The 22017-nt window shown below is 47.1% G+C and overlaps 1 protein-coding gene across 2 annotated transcripts in view; it reads left to right on the forward strand.

Moving 5' to 3' along the window:
* The window catches only part of PGM1 (phosphoglucomutase 1), an 80346-nt gene that overhangs the window by 56653 nt on the left and 1676 nt on the right, over positions 1-22017 (forward strand). The window contains exons 8-10 of one of the 2 annotated variants that reach the window (XM_078156683.1): positions 11281-11416; positions 16520-16703; positions 17741-18184. In XM_078156683.1, coding sequence (XP_078012809.1) covers positions 11281-11416; positions 16520-16703; positions 17741-17863 — 443 coding nt within the window. In that variant the 3' untranslated portion in view covers positions 17864-18184. The other variant, XM_078156682.1, reaches the window with a different exon arrangement.

The raw sequence follows: 22017 nt of genomic DNA on the forward strand, positions 1-22017 counted from the left end.
GTGTAACTTAAATATTTATCTATGCATAAGTATATATACTCACATTCTAATGGGATAGATATACAATGTGCAGAGAGATATACATGCATTTACACATATGTATGTATATATATATGTATATGTATGCATATGTATACATATACACATATACACATATAAAATTCAAACCCTGGCCCTAAGCTCAGTGCTCCATCCATTGTGTCCCACTAACTCTTACAAGGGGACACTGGTTTGCTGGCTTTGGCTAGTTAATAGTCTCTGCCAGGCAAACAGGGAAAAAAAAAGGGCAGTGTGCAATAGTGGAAAGAGCCCTGGATTTTGAGTCAAAGGACCTGGGTTTGAATCCTAGCCCCGCCCTCTATGAAGTGTGTTGACTTCAGCCAGATAACTTCACCTCTCACATCTTCCTTGTCTTTAAAATGAGGTGATTGGTTTTGCAATAAAGGTTTGTTGCCTAAGATATACAAGGAACAGATTCAAATTTGTAAGTACGCAAACCATTGCGAAGGTAGTTTTCAAAGGAAGAAATCCAAGCTATACACAACCATGTAAAGATATACAAAATCACTAATAATTAGAGAAATGCAAATTAAATCCACTCTTAGGTTCTACCTCACACCCTTCAGATTGGCAAAGTTGACAGAAAAGGAGAATGATGTCTTTTGGAAGAGCTGGGGGGAAACAGGCACATTCATCCCCTGTTAGTAGAACTGTGAATCGGTCCAGCTATGCTCTAAAGGAATTTGTAAGTCTGTCCCCAGAGCCACTGATGTGGATGTGCTGTTTGACTCAGGGATGCCCGACCAGCCCTGTATCTTATCACAGAGAGATCAGAGATATGTGCAAAAATATTATTTTGTAGTGGAAAACAACTGAAACCTAATGGTGTAGCAATTCACTGGGGTGATGACTAAATAGATTGTGGTAGAGGAATGTAATAGAATAACACATGACTAAAGGAATAGTTTCAGAGAAACTTGGGAAGTCTCACAGGAATTGATGCAGGGGGATATGAGCAGAATCAGGCAAACAATCTATATAATAACAACTTTGTAAAAAAGGCAGGGTAGAGGCTGGGAAAGAGGGGCTTCATTGGCCATCCTGTGAAAGTAATTACCTTTGTTAGGTAACAATACTTTCTGATTGGATCAGTTATTTAGAACCTACTTGATTCAATAAAAGCTACTCCACAAATAATGGCAGCCAAAGGCAGCCAGTGAAAGGACAGTGAGAATGGAGGACTGAGCCATGGGTGGAGAATGGAGACAGATGATGAGGCATGCTACTCACCTCTTGGCAGAGAAGTGATGGCCTCAAGATGCAGAATGAGATATTCATTTTTAGACATAGCCAATGTGGCAATTGGTTTTGCTTGGCTAGGCATATTTGTTAGAAAGGGTTTGTTTTTCTTCCTTTTTTATTCAATTTGGTATGAATAGGAGGGAGATGGAGGCTAGGGATAGGATAACAAGAAAAAAAAGAAAAAAGAAAAGAGGGGGATTGAGACATTATTTTTCAAATGCACAGAAGAATATAATACTCTTAGTATTAGTAATACCCCTTAATGAAAGGATTTGTTCTGTGAAGTTTGAATTCAGTCAAAGGGCTACTCTTGAGGACCTGGAGGCTGCATGTGGCCTTGAGGCCCCAGGTTCCCCACCACTGGATAGATAAAAGACCAGAAAGAATCACAGACAGGCAGAACAGCTTTGGAAGTTACATGCTGACTTGATTATGTATTTGAAAACAGAAGGCATCTCTACAAAAGAGATTTGCAGTTTCACACATGATATCTTTTTCTGTTGTACTATGTATATGAAATGCCTGTCTTATTTAGTGTTTGTTAAGTTCAGAATTGTTTTTAAAATGAGAGGGTTGAACAGCATGGCCGCTGAAGGCTTGTGCAGCTCTGGACCTGGAATCCTGTGGGTCCAAGGTTGATTTCACTGGTCTCCCTCCAAGTCCAAGGCAAGTGTGTAGATGACTGTACTTCTTTGCAAGGGAATGAGCTGTTGGGCATCTTGGAGCGAGACACTTATTCACCTGCCTTGGAAGTTTTTATATTCCTCCCTCCGGCACAGAACATTGCATTTAGTAGGGATTGTTCTAGAAGCTTCCTCAGTCATATCAGCAGTGAATCAAATCAGAAAGTAAGTCTCTGGCTGGTAGGAACTGGAGCCTATTAAGAAGGAAAGGTGAGACTCGGGGTTGGATAACTTCCATTAAGCCAACTGGACAAACTCCACTGACACGGTATACCCTTAAACAGCAATTGCAAGAGGATGGCCTCTCCCTCCCTTCTCCCCGAAAGGGCCAGAAATGCGATATTGCTATCAGGGCAGAGGACAAATGCCTGATTGACCTCTGTGGTCTTGCTCTGCTGGGAGCACCTCCAATCTGATTCTATTTAGATGTCATTAAGAAGAAACCTGTGGGTAACCAACATGTCCACTGTTATTATTGAGCTTTCTACAGTCCCTAGCGCTGTGCTAGTGAGTGGTCAGCCTTAAGAAATTGAATTAGAGATGTCCCTTTCGGATCAGTATCCACTTAGAAGGAGGAGGTCCCCAATGTTTTCCAGGGCTCTGACCTTGTTTCTAAATCAATGGCTTGGATAAAGGCCTAGAATCCATGATACATAGCATGAAACAGAGCTAGATTCTATAACAGAATCAAGATCCAGGAAAATCTTTTGAGGCTAGAACAATGGGCCAGCTCCAGCAAGCTATGAAGACTGTTGTAAAGTGACCTGGTGCACCCTGGGAAGGTCACCTGGACTCAGATAATGAATTATCTAAGGGATAAGATATAGCAAAGATCTGCAGCGAGTGAGTTGGGTCCCAGACTGAACAGGATGAAGAGAGTGAGCTGGATTGCTTTGGGGACAAACATGGCCCCGAAGGAAGGTGTGACAAGACTGGTTACTGAAATGAATGTGGGAGGAGTCACAGACCAGGAGGTGAAAGGAACCCCACAGTGCCTCGCTGGGGAGACAAGAGATTGATGGCGGCAGCCCTAGTGTTTTGCTCAGAAGCAGTGGGCTAACAGATAACATTATGACTGTTTACAGTAGAAATGGTGAGGTAGCACAGGGGTCACCTCTGAAGGTGGCCAACGCTCAGGACAGACGCACAGCACGTAGCCAGCCGTGCAGGCTCCACACCTGCTTTGCTGTTGACAATGGCTGATCCGCTTTATGGAGAGATTGCATTAGCCGCTCCTAGGGTTTCAGTTTAGCTAATGGGACTTAAATGAAATTTACTTCTATTCCAATGGGAGCTTGGAGGCTAATCTGGAACAGTTGTTTGGCATTGAAGGGATGAGAAGGTGGGGGTGGTTTCAAGTTGCCTGCTGTGGGGATGTTGATGAGTTCTATTAATTAGGTTGAATTTCACACCTTATAAAAATCAGAATTTACAATTAAAAAAAGATGAAAATAACTGGGTTAAGATTGTTGATAAAGATAGAAAGATGAAATAAAACCATTTCTGGCCTCAAAGAAGTTACTTTTGTTCTATTTGAGGGGGGTTGGTGCAGCATGTAAAAAGATAAAAATATATATGATCATTTAAGAAAGGAGACAATGCTATAGGGAGATTGGGGGAAAGGCTTCCAGCAGGAGGTGGTGGTGAAGTGTTGAAGGAAGCTAAGGAGGCAAAGAGGCAGAGTTGAGGAGGGAGGGCATGTGAGGCTTGGACACTGCCTCTATCAAAGGCATAGAGGTGGGAGAATAGCAAGGAGGACAGTTTGGATGGAACATAGATTACATGAAGGGAAGAGATGCTCCATAAGCCTAGAAGGGCTGCTACAGCTGGGTCTGGAAAGGCTTTAAATGGCCAGCGGGGGGGGGGGGGGGGGGGGTTTGTCTTGGAGCCATTGAGGGTTGTTCAGCTAGCATCTGATGACATGGTCATGCTTGTGCTTTAGACAAATTATTTTAGCATCTATAGGGAGGTTAAAATGAGGAGGGAGAGACTGGAATTTGGGAATCCAATGAAAAGGACATTGCAATGTCAGGCTGGATGAGGGGATGATGTCCTGGACCACATGAGGGCAGAGAAAGGGATGGTTGTGAACTGGGTTGTGGGGGTAGAATTCGCAAGAGTTTGGCCACAGGCTGGAAGAGTCAAGGATGACCCGAAGGTCACACATCTAGGTGACTGGATGGCAGCAGGGCTCCTTTAATAGACAGAAGCACAAGTTGCGGTAAGAAGTGACTTTAGGGAGGAAGAGAATGAATTCTGTTTGGGATTCATTGAGTGTGAGATGTCTGTGGGACAGTTGAAGATGTTCAGTTGGTGACGTATGGCGAGAGCTTAGACAAGAAACCAGGGCTCTGATGGACAGATCTAAGAGATGCTTGTGTGCAAGTGATATCCAAATAGGAAGCATAGTGCCTCGACACCATGGGTGCTTAGGAGGTGCCTGCTGGGTTGGACTGATGAGGACAGCAAGTTTCTTGTGACCTACAAAATGCCTTAGAGCCCACCCACTTTCGCTTCCCATCTCTATGACATTCCTAACTAAATCTGGGTCTATCCAAATTCTGCTCAAAGGGTTTAGTGGTGGGAACCTCACTGCTTCACAAAGCAGCCCATTCTGAGTGTTGGATAATAATTCCTCACAGCTTGTAGTGAGTACACTTTCTTGTTTGAAAATTGTTGTGGACGTTTTTTGTCTATTACCTTGGTTTCTGAATATATCCCCACAAGCTGTCTCTCATGACAAAGGTCACATAGCTGGTAAGTGGTGGAACTGGGACTTCCTTCATTCCCTTCCTCCATCCCTTCCCTTTTGCTCCCTCCCTCCCTTCTCCTCTTCCTTTTCATTCCTTCCTTTCCTCCTTCCTTCCTTCCTTCCTTCCTTCCTTCCTTCCTTCCTTCCTTCCTTCTTCCTTCCTTCCTTCCTTCCTTCCTTCCTTCCTTCCTTCCTCTTTCCTTTTCTTTATTTCCTCCCTCCTTTTTCTTTTCATTTTCCTGTCTCTGTCTCTTATCTTTTTTTCTGTCTCTGTCTCTCTTTGCCTCTGGGTATCTCTGACTCTTGTCTTTCTCTCTCCCCCCTTTTCTCTTCACTGTCCATCTGTCTCCATCTCCCTCTCTGTTCTGTCTGCCTCTCTATCTGTCTCTGTCTCTCTGCCTGCCTTCCTCCCTCCCCCCCTTCTCAAAACTGTTCGTGTTTAGTCCTTGGAGGTTAATTTTTTTTAGAGCAAGTTGCATAGCTCCATCCCTGAAGTTTTCTGGGATGGTGCAGCTGTACATATTTAACTGAACTTTTGATCTCCTTATTTATAGCTGATTTCATTTCCACTCCCCAACTTGCATGTCAGGAGGCTCTCTGCAGAGCGTCTTCAGGAAGATGAGGAGCTGGCCTATAAACTTCAGGGATCCGAATTTTGTGCTTGCTTGGAGTAAAGCATGATTGATTTTGTTAATTTTCTAGTCCCTGGTGGAGCGGCTTTATATATGCCACCTATTAATTTATGGAGCTTTCAAAATAAGGCTGTTGAACTCCAGTCTGTGAGTAAAGACTTGGGGAGGAAACATCCATGCCTCAGAATGCTGCTCTTTTGAAGGGATCGAAGTCTGAGCACTGGGCTGCAGTGACTTAGCTTCCCAGCCTGGCCTTTTGGGGAGGAGGGGTTACTCTTCATTACAGCAGATCCTTTAGAGCACCTGTGGGTGGGGGAAGACGCTAGTACAATAGCCTTCATTGGGAAGTCGTTAGGAAGTCATGCTGTTTACCAGCTGTGTGCTGTTAAGCAGTTTGCTTCCTTCTCCGAGACTCAGTTTCATCTTCTGTAAAATGACAGGATTGGACAAGATCATTGGTGATTGATTTAGAACCGAAAGTGGTGCTGGAGCCATTGATTCTTACGCCCTCATTTTACATGTAGTGAGTTGCTGTGGCTTCACCCTTCCAAGTGAGTTCTAAAGGTGCCCTGGAAGAGAGGCGGAATACTCTAGTGCTATGGTCTCGAGCCTCTCTACCCCCCCCCAGCTGGTGTCTGTCTCCACACCTCCCCCCCAGCTGGTGTGTGTCCCTGCACACCTCCCCCCACTTTAGTTACCACTGACTGGCTTCCCAGGTCCATTTCAGTAATTAACCTCCATTAGTTTTCAGGGAAGCCTGGGCTCGGGCTTCAGGCAGCTTCTTCCCAGCATTGGACCCACCGAGTTTACTTTCTAAGGTGGTATCAGTGCTCGGTGAGCCCTTGTCTTAGTTGATGCTGGGCTGGGTTGCTTGGGTTCTCAAAGATCAACCATCTGGCTGCAGACCCTCGCACGGATTCTACTCCCCATCCTCCCGGTGGCTTGCTCTCCTGATCTTCCAAGTCATTGCCTCCAGTCTCTTTCACCTAAAGTGAAAGAACAAAATTTTTTTTGTTCTTTTTTTTTTTTGGCTAGGCAATGGGGTTAAGTGACTTGCCAAAGGTCACACAGCTAGTAAGTGTTATGTGTCTGAGGGCAGGTTTGAACTCAGGTCCTCCTGACTCCAGGGCCGGTGTTCTATCCACTGCGCCACCTAGCTGCCCCAAGAACAAAATGTTGAGGCTGAGAACTGGGGCCCCTAATCAGGGGCCATATGTAAATGGGACCTCATATTGGGGGGGCCTGGGGGGCCCTCACATTTGTCTTCTCATGGAAAGTCATCAGGAAGGAAGGAGTCAAACCAAAAAGAAGAAAGAGGTTCAGGTTGACTCGGGACTTCAGAAGGTACTCCCAGTTGTAGCTGTATAGATTGAATCTCATTTCTATGTGATAACCCTTCAGATATTTGAACACAGCTTATGCCAGGAAGCTTCCCTTTAACTCATTCTCATATGGCCTGGCCTCAAGACCCTCCCTTATCCGGGTCGCTCTCCTCTAGACACTATCTGAATAAAATGTGTTGCTGATAACTGAACCCATTACTCCAGATGAGTGCTAATGAGGGCAGAGGAGAGTGGGACCATCAAGAAAAGGACCTCCCATCCTGGAAGTTACACCTTTCCTAATACAACCCAAGACCCCATTAGAGTGTCTGGTTGGCACATCCATCACACTGCGTTGAATTTACTATTCACTAAATGCGCCAGATCTTCTTCAGACAATTTGCCACGTGGCCACGTCTCCCCCATCTTGTATTTGTATGGTTGACTTTATGAATCCAAGTGCAAGACTTTTTAGATTGTCCTGTTGAATTTTGTCCCATTAGATTCATCTCTAGGGAGTTAAGGCCTTTAGGGAGCCTGACTCTTCTCCATTGTGTGGGAAATCCCTCACGGTTTTGCGGCACATGAGCATGCCATCCCTTCCTTTATTCACGTCTCGGCTCTGAGCGTCCTGGCCCCTCCAAGTCTTCTCACTGCAGGCTAAGCATCTGGCTAGACCGGCAGATGACGCAGACTCCTGTCCTCTGCCATCTTGGTGCTTTCCCTTTGTGCTCTGGGGCTTCTCAGCATCTTTCCTAAATGTGGGGCTCAGAGCTGAAGCCAAAGCTCCAAGCCTGCTCAGACCAGGACAGAATCCAAGAGGACTGCTTCCTTAGTTCCAGGTGCTGGGTCTCTCAATACAACTGGGCTCTTTGGAGAGTGCCTGGCCTCAGTATCCCATCCTGGAGTCCTAATGAGCTTGAAGTCCACTCAAACCCCCAAAACATTTTCAGAGGAACTGCTTTGAAAAATAAGTCTTCAATGAATACTCAGTGGATGGTTCCCTCCACTTGCTCTGTGACCCCTGCCTAGCCTCAGTTTCCTCTTCTGTAAAATGAAGGCTGCTGACCTTTAAGGGCCTTTCGGGCCCTGTGTCTAGGGTTCTGTCTAGCCATGCCTCCCCCTATCAAATTTGGGAGACAGCAGAGTAGTTAGACAGTAACAGAGCTGTCCTGATCTGTGCAGGGTCAGTTGCCAAGTGATTTCAGAGAGGGGAGAGATCACAGAGGGGTGGGTGATCCTTTGGGAGCACAGAGGTTCTCATGTTCCCTCTCCCAGGTAGAAACTGTGCTTCTCTGGAGAAGCAAGAAGTCCTCCTCTTTAGACAGAGCACCCCTTTACTGTCCATCACCCCGGGAGGGAGCAGGCCTCCTTTCAATTTTTGTTGGGACCCAGGGCTGGCTGGGGGTAGGGGAGGGAGCAGGGAGGGGGGGGCCCCGCAGGGAGGCATCCCTCCCCCCAAATGCCACATTTATGAGTGCTTTGCAATTTGGGAACTGTCAGGGCTTGGCTCCCTGGGCCAGAGCCGATATTTCTCTTGGCCGGGGACCAGGCTCTGCCCTGACCAAGCCAATGCTGTCCTGGTCACAAGGAGCTGATTAGGCAGAAGCTGAGGGACAGGTGCTGAGAGGTGCTGAATGGACGCTATTTCCATGAGGGTGGTCAGGCTCTGTCAAGTGAGAGCACAGTCCGGGGGGGCGAGGCGAGGTGGTGTTCAGAGGGGAGGGGTGGGATTATTGCCTGTGTTTACATCCCCTTGCCTCCTGATATTTTACTGCTGAAGTCCAGGGTGGGGGCGGGGAAGGGGAGCAGCATAAAGCCCGGGTGTTGTATGTACCCCGGAGGCAGCTGCAGCCGGGCACAGGCTTTCCGAAGGCTCAGAACAGCCACTGACTAAACCTACCTGATGTGCATTGAGGGTCTACTGTGCTCAAGGCATTGAGACATGCAAAGCTAAGTACGACCGTGCCTGCTCCCAAGAGGCTTGCGGTCCTGTAGTAGAGAGGGCAAAGGGACCTAGGAAGCCACTGACTGTAGCCCCTCATTTTATAGGTGGGGAAACCGAGGCCCAGGTGGTACAGTGACCTGTCCACAGTCCCGGAGGTAGTGAGTGCCTCCACAGATCCCCTGTTTGAATCCGGAGCCAGAAAAGGCATTCCAGGCCCCCCTGGCCCAAGCTCTTCACCTCGTGGAGGAGGAAACAAAGCCTGTGCTTCCTTCAAGCCCCCCACCCATGAAGCTTTCTTGGAATGCTCTCTTCTCCCGCCGAGCTCAAAGTGATCTTTCCCTCCTAGATCATGGACCTTAAAATAGACCTTAGAGGCCATCGAGTCTAAGTTGCTTATTTTACAGATGAGGAAACTGAGGCACAGGGTAGTTAAGTGAGCTGCCCAGAGCCATACAGGTAGTGAGAGAACAAAGGGTCTCTGGCTTCAAATCCAGGGTTCTTACTACCCCACACTGCCTCTAAAGTGCTTGGCCTGGATCTCCCTGGAGCCCCTGTGACGTTTGGGTTTGTGTGGAGCTGATCTCTGAGTGATACTCTTGTAATTGTAAACTCCTTGAGGGCAGGAACAGGGTCATTTTCTGTCTGTATCCTCCTTCTGTCTGGCACTAGGTGCTTTATAAGGGTTTGTTAAATTACACTGAAGTATGATAGAATGGACTAGGCAGTGAAATGCTAATAGCTAACATTCTGATAATGCTGTCAGGTTTTCATTTGAACCTGTGACATGGGTACCATAATTGTCCCCATTTTACAGATGTGGAAACTGGGGGCAGCAACCTGCCCAGGACCACACAGCTATTAAAAATCTGAGGGGAGATTTGAACCCAAGTCTTCTAGGCTCCAAGTACAGCACTATGTGCCCACCATGCATCATGTTTAAAAAAGCAACTAACAAGCATTTATCAAACATAAACTCTTTGCCAAGCGCTGGGCTTGGGCAGCTAGATGGCACCATCAGAGCAGCAGCTCTGGAGTCAGGAAGATTCATCTTGGTGAATTCAAATCTGCCCTTAGACACTTACTAGCTGGGTGACCCCGGACAAGTCACCTCACCCTGTTTACCTCAGTTTCCTCATCTGTAAAATAAGCTGGAGGAGGAAATGGCAAACCACTCCAGTATCTCTGCCAAGAAAACCCCAAAATAGGGTCACAGGGAGTCAGACAGGACTGAAAACAAATGAACAACAAAGATAATAAGTGCTAGGTACTATAGATACAAAGATGTAAATGAAAGGCTCTGCCCTCAGTGGGCTTATATTTTACCAGGAGAAAAACCCCAACAGAGTAAATCCAAGTCATGCAGAGAGGGAGGATTACCAGCCAGGGAGGCTCCGTAGAAAAGGTCTCATGTAGAAGGTGGCATTTGAGATGAGCTTTGAAGGGAGCCAGGGATTCCAAGGGGATGAGGTGGAGTGGGACAGCCTGGTAGTGTGGTAACATTTATGAAGCTCCTACTGCATGCCAGGCATAGCAAGAAGGGACAGAAGACAAAAGCAACGCAAGGTCTAATGGGGGAGACACCACGTAGACAATGAGGAGCAAACAAGATTGTCTCCAGGATAAACTGGAGAGAGTTCAGAGGTCAGGCACTAGCATTGAGGAGCACCAGGACTTCAAAGGTCATCTAGTCTAACCCACTCATTTTACAGATGAGGAAACTGAGGACGGGGGGGAAATGACTTAGGGAATGGAGCTGAGGAATGCTCAGATATGAGGCATTCAGGGCTCAGGAAAGGAAAGGAGGGAAGAGCTAGTATTGAGTGACTGCGTCAGGGAGGCCAGACTGGTACTGCGCCATGATGACAGGTCTTAGGAAGTCGGGGACAGCATAGAGATGGATATCTGGGCTTGGAAGCTGAAGGGGGATAATGGGTTAGGGTTGACTAACCCTTGATAATGAGTTAAAAATGACTCCTCGCCAAATCCTAATTCTGCCTCTGACTGCTGAGATCTGAGAGACCTTGGGCAAGTCTCTTAACCTGTCTTGTTTTCTTCACCCATAAAGTAAGGAGGTTGGATTAGGTGACCTCAAATGCTGCTATGCAATCTCAATGAGCTAAGGTAGAAGGGAAACAATGTGAAAAGTATAAAGGTCTGTACAAAGTATGTCAAAATTGTAAAGCAGGGGTAGGAATGAAGTGAGCCGGCAGAAGGGGTTGGCCAGAAGCTCTTTTGTTTCAGTCCTGTCTGATTCTCCATGGCCCCATTTGGGATTTTCTTAGCAGAGATACTGAAGTGGTTTTGCCATTTCCTTCTCCAGCTCATTTTAAGGTGAGGAAACTGAGTCAGACAGGGTGAAGTGACTTGCCCAGGGTCACACAGCTAGTAAGTATCTGAGGTCAGATTTGAACTCAGGACAGTCTTCCTGATTCTGGGCTGGCTCTCGGTGCACTATGGCGCCACCTAGCTGCCCCTAGCTGGTTTGTGCCTATCTCGTAGTCCAACGTTCTTTTCATGGCGGCACAGTTGATGGTTTCACCCAGGGCTGACGTGGCTCAGGACCTGGCCGCTAGTGGGGGCAGACACTCTTTGTAAGACGGAGTTCAAACTGGTTTTGACTTCCCTCTGCTTCTGTCCCCAGGCTCTGACCACATCCGTGAGAAAGACGGCCTGTGGGCTGTTTTGGCTTGGCTCTCCATCATCGCCAACCGCAAACAGAGCGTGGAAGACATCCTGAAGGATCACTGGCAGAAGTTTGGGCGGAACTTTTTTACCAGGTGAGCCCCTCCCTTCAGGTGACTCAGCATCCCCACGTCTTACCTTGGCTTCTCACCAAGACTGTGAACAACCACACTGATCCAGCTCCTGATGACTGGGAGTTCCCAAGGCCTCTGTGGGCTGCAGTGAAGTCTGCCTCCCCATGATCCATGAACAGCAGTGAATTCAGTTCAGCTGAACTGACATCGACGGATTGTTTTTAGTGGTTGGCTTTATCACTAGAGCTCAAAAATCCTTGGGAAGGGGCAAGGTGTAGGCGCAGATTCCTAAAAATGAGATGCAGTGATTATTTGTGCAGGCAGATTTGCTACAGAGAACAAGGCCAGGATGGTGCTGTGGAAAGAATGCTCTTTTCTCTCTGCACCAAATGAGGGAAGTAGGAGTTACTCTGGAAGAGAGACCTGGGAATAGTGACCCTTCAAAACCTCGAAGGCAGCATGTGCAAGGTTGGGGGCAGGGCCAAGGGTTAGTCTTATCTGCTTAGCCCTAGAGGGCAGAACAGGATTCGTCAGGATTCCACAAGCATTTATTAAGCACCTACTGTGTGCTGGGAGATACAGAAACCAAAACAAAACAGTCCCTGCCTTCAGGGAGCTTACTGTTTAACTGGAAAAGCCAACTCATGCGCCAGTAAATAAACAGGGAATGAATGTATACAGATATACAGTAATGTCAGGTTGGAAGGCCATCAGCCACTGGGGAGAAGCAGTGTGGTGTATTGGAAAGAACGCTGGCTTTGGAGAGGGAGGAGACCCTGGTTCAAATCCTACTTTTGTCACTTATTACCTGTGTGACTTTTGGCAAGGCAAAAAGTTCTCAGTTCCCCTTCTGGGCCTCAGTTTCCCTCCTCTCTACAATGAAGAAGTGGGACTAGATGGTCTCTGAGAATCCCATCTAAGTCAGTGATGCTGTGATTTGTGGGCACAGTAAAGGCCTTGAGCCGAGCTGTGCAGGAGGCAAATGATTCCATGAGCAATGAGTAGAAATCCCTGGTGTGCTGATTTTAGCTCAAAATCAGTAAGAGCTACCTGACCTTTATTGTTGTTGAGATCTTTCCCACTCCATTTGGGGTATTCTTGGCAGAGACACTGGAGTGGTTGCCGTTTCCTTCTCCAGCTTAATTTACAGATGAGGAAACTGAGGCAAGCAGGGTAAAGTGATTTGCCCAGGGTCACACAGCTAGTCAATTATCTGAAGCCAGATTTAAACCCAGGAAGATGAGTCTTCCTGACTCTAGGCTCAGCGCTCTATGCACTATGGCGCTACCTGGCTGCCTCCTAGCCATTAGGACTGTTAACAAATGGCTGCTTTGGGAGTGGTGAGTTCTCTCCCACCGTGGAGACGTCTTCTGGTGGAGGCTGATGACCACCTCTAGAGCATGTGGATGCTTCCAGGGAAGGGAAAGGCTGGATAACCTTTGCCTTCCTTTCCATATGCAGAACTCTCTGGCCTGGCCTCCCTCCTTGGCCCTGTGGGTGTAATCTTGTTTGCATTACTGACTTGCATAGGCAGGTAAACATTAGCCAAGTCCTGATCGCCATCACTCTATCACAGACCTGAGAGATCTCAAGTCATCCCCAAGGATGACTGCATACCCCTCCTAAAACCCGGGGTATGCAGCACAAGAACCAGGGGATGGGTGTAATTCCATGCCCCTTCTAACTGAGCTGGGGGAGTTGGAAACAAAGGGGGTCGCTGTCCAGCATCCCAGCTCTGAGACGCCACACTTTGGTTCATTTCGCCGTGTTGCCAGGACGTTCCCCATCGACCGCAGCAGTGCACATTTGAAACTTGGCTCTTAACCCATTGACTTTGACTGCATGGTACTTAATATTACTGAATAAAGATGTTTCAGCAGACTACTTAGCAGTTTCACAGTAATAAATAACCCAGGAAAAAATATCGCAGCCTGGGTATTTCCCAAAAGGATTTTAGGTCTGGAAGGTTTCGTAGAAGTCACGCAGTCAGGCCCCTGATTCTGTGCCCAGATCACGCAGCCAGTGGGTGGAAAGTTTGGGAAGGGAGCCGCGTTGTGTGACTCAGCCTAAGGGTCTTTCAGCTGTCCCACTGGAACAACGGAAGGCTTGGCTCCGGGCAGGTTTTTCCCCTGACAATAGAAGGCAAGCAGGCTCCCAGAAAACCAAAATAAAACCCTGCAGGGCTTTAGTGCGCTTGTCCCATCCTTTCTGGCTTTGTTGACCCCACCCAGACGAGCCCGGGGACCATTTGCCCCCCAAACTGGTCTCCAAGATGAGTCTCACTGCCAAAGCAGGGATCCCTCCTTGGCTCTCCAGAGCGCTGCCCCCAATGCCTGCTTGGGTCAGTGTGTCCCTAGGTGGGAGATTGGTCTGAATATCAGACGAGAGTCCAGTGTCTGAACAGTGTTGTCCAGTGATCCTAAGCCTGTGCTCTTTCCTCTTTCTACTGGGCAATTAATAGTAAAAAAAATAATAATGATGATAATAATATAATGGAGGGAGAAATGCTGAAAGTCATTTAAGGGAGCATAGATTTAGAGCTGGAAGGGACCAACCTCCTTGTTACACAGAGGAAATGGGCCCAGAGAGGTAAGTGACTTGCCTAAGGTCACACAGCTAGTGAGTCTCTGAGGCAGGATTTGTACTCAGGTCTTCCTGATTCTAGGCCCAGTGCTGCATCCCTTATGTCACCTACCTGCCAACTCTGACATTTTATTTCTTTACATTAACTTCTCTGGATAATAGTAATAAATAGAATAACACTTTAAAGTTTGCAAAATACTTTGTATGTATTTGATCATCACAACACTGAAATATATAGGTATTATTATGTCCATTTTATAGATGAGGAAATAGAGGCTCAGAGAGATTCCAGTTTATCCAAGGCAAGCTAGGGGGCGCCATGATGCACAGAGCTCTGGGCCTGGAGTCAGGAAGACCTGAGTTCAAATCTGGCCTCAGACACTCACTAGCTATGTGACCCTGGGCAAGTCACTTAAACGTGTTTGCATCAGTTTCCTCATCTGTAAAATGGGGACAATCATAGCACTTACCTCCCAGGATTGTTCTGGAGATTAGATGTTTGTAAAGTGCTTAGCACAATGCCTGGCACACAGTAGGCAACCCATAAATGCTTATTTCCTTCCTTCTTTCCATGGCCACATGGTGGTATTTGAACCAGGTTCTTGACTCCCAGTTAAGCATCATATTCCCTCTGCCACACCCTTCTTGGTCATTGTCTTTAACCAGAGTGGTTGTGAGTTTCTGCCTTGAAATCTCAAGAGCTGCAGAATCTGCCTTCAGCCCAGGCCTGCTGTTTCCAGTGACTCAATGCAGTCAATTGAACAAGCCTTCATTAAGAGCCTACTGTGTGCCAGGTGCAGAGGAAAATGAGACAAAGGGCACAGACAGGAGACCTCTCTGCTGTGGATGCACAGGCTGCCTCATTTCCAGATTTCTTCTAAAGGAGTTCAGTGCTCCTGGATGACGATGACGATGACCATGATGATGATGATGATGATGATGATGATGGTGACAGTGATGATGATGATGATGACAACGATGACGACAATGATGATGGTGGTGATGATGATGATGATGGTGATGATGATGATGATGGTGATGATGATGATGATGGTGATGATGATGATAATGATGATGATGATGATGATGGTGACAGTGATGATGATGATGACAATGATGATGACGATGACAATGACGACAATGATGATGATGATGATGACAGTGATGATGATGATGATGATGATGACGCCGATGACAACAATGATGATAACAATGACGACAATGATGATGATGATGATGACGACAATGGTGATGATGACGATAATGATGGTGATGATGATGATGATGATGATGATGATGATGATGATGATGGTGACAGTGATGATGATGATGACAATGATGATGACGATGAATGACAATGACGACAATGATGATGATGATGATGACAGTGATGATGATGATGATGATGATGACGACGATGACAACAATGATGATGACAATGACGACAATGATGATGATGATGATGACGACAATGGTGATGATGACGATAATGATGGTGATGATATGATGATGACAACAACAATGACGACAATGATGATGGTGGTGATGATGATGACAATGATGATGACGATGATAATGATGACAACAACGATGATGATGACAATGATGATGATGATGATGACAGTGATGATGATGATGATGATGATGGTGACAGTGATGATGATGATGATGATGACAGTGATGATGATGATGATGATGATGATGACGACGATGACAACAATGATGATGACAATGCCAACAATGATGATGACAATGATGATGATGATGATGACAATGATGATGACAGTGATGATGATGATGATAATAATGATGGTGATGATGATGATGATGATGATGACAACAACGATGACGACAATGATGAGATAAACTTGGCATTTTATTGATATCCGGAATTCCCAGATGAGGACACTCCCTCTACCTATGTTGGTGTATACCATCTATGCAGCTCATATAGTGTTAACCTCAGTTCTGGGTGATGTTTTTAAAAGTGTATAAATATATTTTGCTTTGATAGAATAGTCATCTATCAACACCTAAACAAACCCACTGACAAAGTTTATCCCAAAAGAAAACAGCCCAGGACATTCTGTTTATTGATTAACAGAAAGGAAGGAAGTGCCCTGTGGCGTGGACAGTGAGAAGCTAGCGTTGCTATTGATCCTTGTCGTTGACCTGAGTTTTGATGACTGTATTTCCCTTGTTGACATCTTATCTGCTGGTTTGGGGCAGAGCTTTCTTCACTCCGTGTTAGTTCATACGCGTTTCCCCACCTGCAGAAAGACAGGTTGGCCCCGCTGGCCCCTGAGGCCCATCCAGCGCTGGGTCTCGAGCCTGTTTGGGGCTTACTACGCACCTCTGGGAAGCTCCGGGAGCAGATGGCATGATGGGCATGAGGTGCGCCTTGTTCTCTTCCCACGTAGATTTGATTTCTTCTGCTTGGTCTCTGTATATTGAGAGTTTTTCATTCGCACCGTTCGAAGGTGGTGGGTGTTTGCTATGGCAGCAGTGACTCTAAGTGTTCGCATTTGCGATTCCTTCCAGATACGATTATGAAGAGGTAGCCTCGGAGGGTGCCAGCAAGATGATGAAGGACCTGGAGGCCCTCATGTTTGATCGCTCCTTTGTGGGCAAGCAGTTTACAATGGGGGACAAGGTTTATGCTGTGGAGAAAGCTGACAATTTTGAGTACAGTGACCCAGTTGATGGAAGCATTTCAAGGAACCAGGTGGGAACAAGGCATGGGTGCATGTGTGCATGTGTGTGTGCGCACATGTGTGTGTGTGTGTGTGTGAGAGAGAGAGAGAGAGAGACAGACAGACACAGAGACAGAGGGAGAGAGAGAGAAAGAGAGAAGAGAGGAAGAGGAGGGGGAGAGAGAGAGACTAAGAGGGGTGGGGCAGAGACAGGGATTAAAAAAAATTCCCTTCCCTTTGTCAGGGAGTGAGATGTGAAGACAATTGACTTTTTCCTCCCCATTATTTCATCAGAGGGAGATCCTGGTGAAAACCTCTTTCCTGGGGCAGCTAGGTGGCATAGTGGATAGAGCACTAGCTCTGGAGTCAGGAGACCTGAGTTCAAATGTGACCTCAGACACTTAGCACTGACTAGCTGGTGTGACCCTGGCAAGTCACTTAACCCCATTGCCTAGCAAAAAAAAAAACAAAAACAAAATAAAACAAAACAAAGAAAACCTCTTTCCTAATGAAGATTGGCACCCATTCTATAACTCAGCATCTGAGAGAGTTGCCTGGGGCACTTAGAGGTGCAGTGCCTTGCCCAGAAGTCACAGAGCCAGAACATGTCAGAGGGGAGACTTGAATTCAGGTTATCCTGGCTCTGAAGCCAGCTTTCTAGAAGCTCTACATACCACCCTGCCAGAGTCCCCCAGGTAGTAAGCAGAAGAGTCAGAATTTGAACTCAGAGCCTGTGTACATTACACTATGCCATAAGCCAGAAAGGCTTCAAATTTAGCCCTGGGGATGACCTTTGCATCTGTTGTCCAAGGATCGCCCTTGTTCAGGGAGGCCTATCATTGAGCTGACCGTGGGGGAATGGATCTTTTGGCCTTGGTATGTCCTGAAGGCCATTTACTGAGTCATAGAGAAGGGTAAAGCCTGAAAAGGGAAGATAGATGCTTTGTTCCCCTAAATTAACAAGAATGGCACAGAAAGAGCAGGAGGGATGATCGCTCGGGAGTACTGACAAGATCCCAATGGTTCAGCCGACGGGTCTTTTCTTCTTTCCTCCCACATATCTCGCCAGAGTCTCCCCTTCCTTTCGTCAAAGCCCGTTTGTTCCTGTCCCCATCGACAGGAGGAAGCGATCCTCACCCCATCATGGGCTTGCCCTTCAAAGGAGTTGGTGTCCAGTAGAGGGAGGCAGTGAGTACCTGAGGAGGGGGTGCAGCCTAGCACTAGGTCGTTCCCCTGATTGCGGCTGACCGGGGCTTTGGCTCCTCGGGTCTCACCCCCAGAGGCCTTTGGAAGAGGACTCACTGGATGATGATACATAATCACAGGGAGCCTGGGCGTCATCTGGCCTCTCTTCGGAGGTGGCCAGAGACGCACGGAAGGGCCGCCATCTGTCAAGGGAATCTCACTCCTCCTTCCCGAGGGTGAATGACAGGAAGACCCTGACTGAGACCCCTGCCCCTCTCCCAAGCTTCCTCTCCTTCCCAGCACATGCGCGTCGTCGCATGCTTGTGTTTTCCAGGGCTTACGGATCATTTTTGCTGACGGTTCTCGAGTTATCTTCCGATTAAGCGGGACAGGCAGTGCCGGGGCCACGATTCGACTGTACATTGATAGCTATGAGAAGGACGCGTCCAAGATCTACCAGGACCCCCAGGTAATTTTCAGTCATTTTGTGTGAGGAGTCCATTCAGTTCATCAACAAGCATTTATTAAACACTTACTGTGTGTTAAGGATGGGGATGCAAAGAAAGGTGAAAATACTGTCTCTGCCCTCAAGGAGCACGCATTCTAATGGGGGACACAACATATAAATAATGAGGACCATACAAGGTAGACTCAGACATTTTAAATGGAGAATAACATCTAGCACTAGGGGAGGCTCAGAGGCACCAGGACGAGGCTCCTGTATGCTAAAGGAGAGACCATGTGGTGGCCCAGGAAGCCAAGGATGCTCTGTCCCAGAACATCAGTTATTCATGACATTCAATAAGTATTTTTAAGCACCTGCTCCATGTTAGGCACTATGCTGGGAATTCAAAGACAAAGACCACCCCTGCCCTCAAGGAGCTGACATTCTCTTGAAGGCAAAGAGGTGTGCATCAAAAGTCAAATACCACATAGATGCAAAGTAACTTGTGGGAAAAGGGGGTGAGGTGGAGTGAGATCAAGGAAGGCTTCCTATAAGAGGTGGCACATGAGACAGAGGTGAGGAGGGAGGGCATTCCAGGCATGGCACATGACTTTTACAGAGACAGAGTCAGGAGATAGAATATGGTCAACATGAACTGGCCCCCAGGAGCATGTTGACCAGGTAGTGCATGGAGGAGGGTAATGTGCCATTAGCCTGGAAAGATGGGCTGGGACCATGTCTTCTAGATCAGTGGGGCTCTCAAACCTTCAGTGCTTTTGGAAGCAGAATCCTTAACCAAGGTCCTCACCCTGCCTGGGTCATACAACCTGTTAATGTGGATTTAGGCTGAGTTCAGAGCTGGGCTGGGGATCCTCCCCAAAGCCAAAGAACCTCCTTCTTGGGCCCAGCCTGTTAAATGCCATCGAGTCTCTTAGAATCTCAGGTTAGGAAGGAACCTTGGCCATCACTTATTCCGGTCCTAAGCTGAAGCCTATATCACTCATCCCATCTCTGCTTGAGAGTGTCTAGAGACAGGGAACCCACTCTCTCCCAGAACGACTCACTCCAGTATCCATCAGTCAGCCACCATTTACGAAGCAGCTACTATGCCTGCACCAGGCACTGTCCTGAGCACAGATACAAAGAAGGTGGAACACGGTCCCTGGTTTCAAGGAGCTCTCAAGGAGAGTTGCTGGACAGCTCCTCCTCGTGTCGCACTGAAACCCCGAACTGAAACCCGCCTCCCGTCGATGTCCCGCATTGGTCCTAGTTCCACCTCCTCCCCCCCTCCCCGGCCGAAATAGGCCAGTCTGTCTTCTGTGTGTCAGCCTTTCAGATCTCTCCTGCAGATTTAATAAATTTTGCTTGTGAGTACTCACTTTTGTACCTCCAGGGACTGGCACATAATAGGCACTTAATGAATACTTGTTTCCTTATTTTTAAAATTTTATTTATTCATTTATTTTTGGCAAGGCAATTGGGGTTAAGTGACTTGCCCAGAGTCATACAGCTAGTGAGTGTTATGTGTCTGATGCCAGATTTGAACTCAGGTCCTCCTGACTCCAGAGTGGGTTCTCTATCCACTGCACCACCTAGCTGCCCCCAACTTGGGGATAGTTGTGACGGATTATTTGATATGCAGCAGACAGAGTATGGATGCTGGAGTCAGGAAGATTGGAGTTCAGATGTGACTTCAGATACTTACTAGCTGTGTGACCCTGGGCAAGTCACTTAACCCTATTTACCACAACTGTAAAACGGGGATAATAACAGCAACCACCTCCTAGGGCTGTCATGAGGATAAAATGAAATGATAATTGTAAAGTGCCTGGCACATAGTAGGTGCTATATAAATGTTAACGATGATGATGATGATGATGATGATGATGATGTCTTCCTCAATGTAAGCTTCTTGAAGGCAGAAACTGTTTTACTTTGGTCTTTGAATCCCCAGAGCTTAATACAGTGCCTGGCACATAGTATGGGCTTAATAGATGCCTGCTGGTTTGTTGGCTGCTCCCTTTCCCTCCAGTCTTCTACAGAAGTTTGCCTCTTCAGTCATCCCCCTTCTATCTAATCTCCAGTCTTTCTCTATCCACTGGCTCTTTGGCGGATGCCTACAAAAATACCCAAGTCCTCTCCAGCCTTTAAAAATATTTACACCCTACCAGCCCCTCAGTGTGTTGTCCTGTGTCTTTCTTTCCTTTCTCAGAGCAACTCCTTGAAAACTCCTTCTAAGAGAAAACTTCTTGCAGAGAAAACAAGCTGAGAAATCTGTCTGCCTTGCTCTCTTCTCTCTCTTTCATCTGGCTTCTGACTCAGCAGGCAGTGATCTCCTTACTGCCAAATCTAATGGTTTTTCCTCAGTCCTCATTCTTCTTCTTTGGTTAATAGTATTTTATCCCCCCCCCCAGTTACATGTGAAGTAAATTTGTAGCATTCATTTCTACAGCATTTTGAGTTCCAAATTTTTCTCCCTCCCTCCCCTTCCCTCTTCTGAAAATGGTAGGCAGTTTGATATCATTCATACATGTGCTGTCATGTAAAGACATTCCCATATTAGTCAGAGTTGTGAAAGAAGAACCAGATCTAAAGGGGAAAAAACATGAGAAAGAATGAAGTGAAGGAAATATGCTTTTCCCTGCGTGCGGAGCCGACCAGTTCTCTATCTGGACGTGGACAGCATTTTCCTGTGCGAGTCCTTTGTACTTGTGTTGGTTCATTGTGTTGCTGAGAAGATCTCAGTCCTCAGTCTTTGGCTTGGACTCTCTGTCGGCTTTGACCCTGGCTCGCCATCTCCTCTTTGGTTTTTTGTGACCATGGTGCCTCCTGGCTTTCCTCCTACCCATCCAACTACTCTTTCTCCATCTCTTTTGCTGAATCATGATCCACTGTCACGAACGTTAACTCTTTATCTCCCAAAGTTCGGTCCTGGCCTCCCTCCTTTTTTCCCTCTATATTCTCTCACTCAAGGACTCCACTCCCTCCCATGGATCTTTTCCCAGGGCCATATAGCCATCCCTGGTTTCACTTCTGTGCTTCAGTCCCACATCCCAATCGAATGTCCCCGAGACATCTCAACAAACCCAAGTAGAACTCATTATGTTTCCCCAAAATCTATCCCTTGTCTGAACTTCCCTTTCTTGTGTTGAGAGCATCACGATCCTTCCAGTCTTCCAGGTTTGGAACCTTGGCATTATCCTCCACCTCCACCTCACTTTTCTTTCCCCACAACATCTCTCGCGTCTGTCCCCTTCTCCTTCCTCACACAGAACTGCACCACCCCAGTTCAGGTCATCATCAACTGGACCAGTCACGCAATGGCTTCCTCCTTGGTCTCCTGCCTCAAGACTCCCTGCTCCAATCCAGCCCTGACATAGCTGCCCGAGTGATTTCCCTTAAGCACAAGGACATAGACTGTGCCTTTCATAACTACATATATCACTTCTCTGCTCAGTAAACTCCAGGGGCTCCCTGTTACCACTAGGGTAAAACATAAGCCAGTATTTGGCTTGTACAGTCCTGCCAGCTTTTTGACCTATTGAAACTTATTCTCCCTCCCTCCCTCTCCCTCTCCCCAAAAGGTCTTTCTTGCTGCTTCTCAGGTGTGACGCACGTCTCCTCCCTTGTTCCTTTTGCCTGGGCTGCCCCTCATGTGCTCTCTCCTCTTCTGCCCAGTGAAATGTAACGACGCTGGAGGCAGGCACTGCTTCATT

This window comes from Phascolarctos cinereus, unplaced genomic scaffold (assembly GCF_003287225.1).
Source record: "Phascolarctos cinereus isolate Bilbo 61053 unplaced genomic scaffold, phaCin_HiC Scaffold_5;HRSCAF=322, whole genome shotgun sequence".
Lineage (NCBI taxonomy): Eukaryota > Metazoa > Chordata > Mammalia > Diprotodontia > Phascolarctidae > Phascolarctos > Phascolarctos cinereus.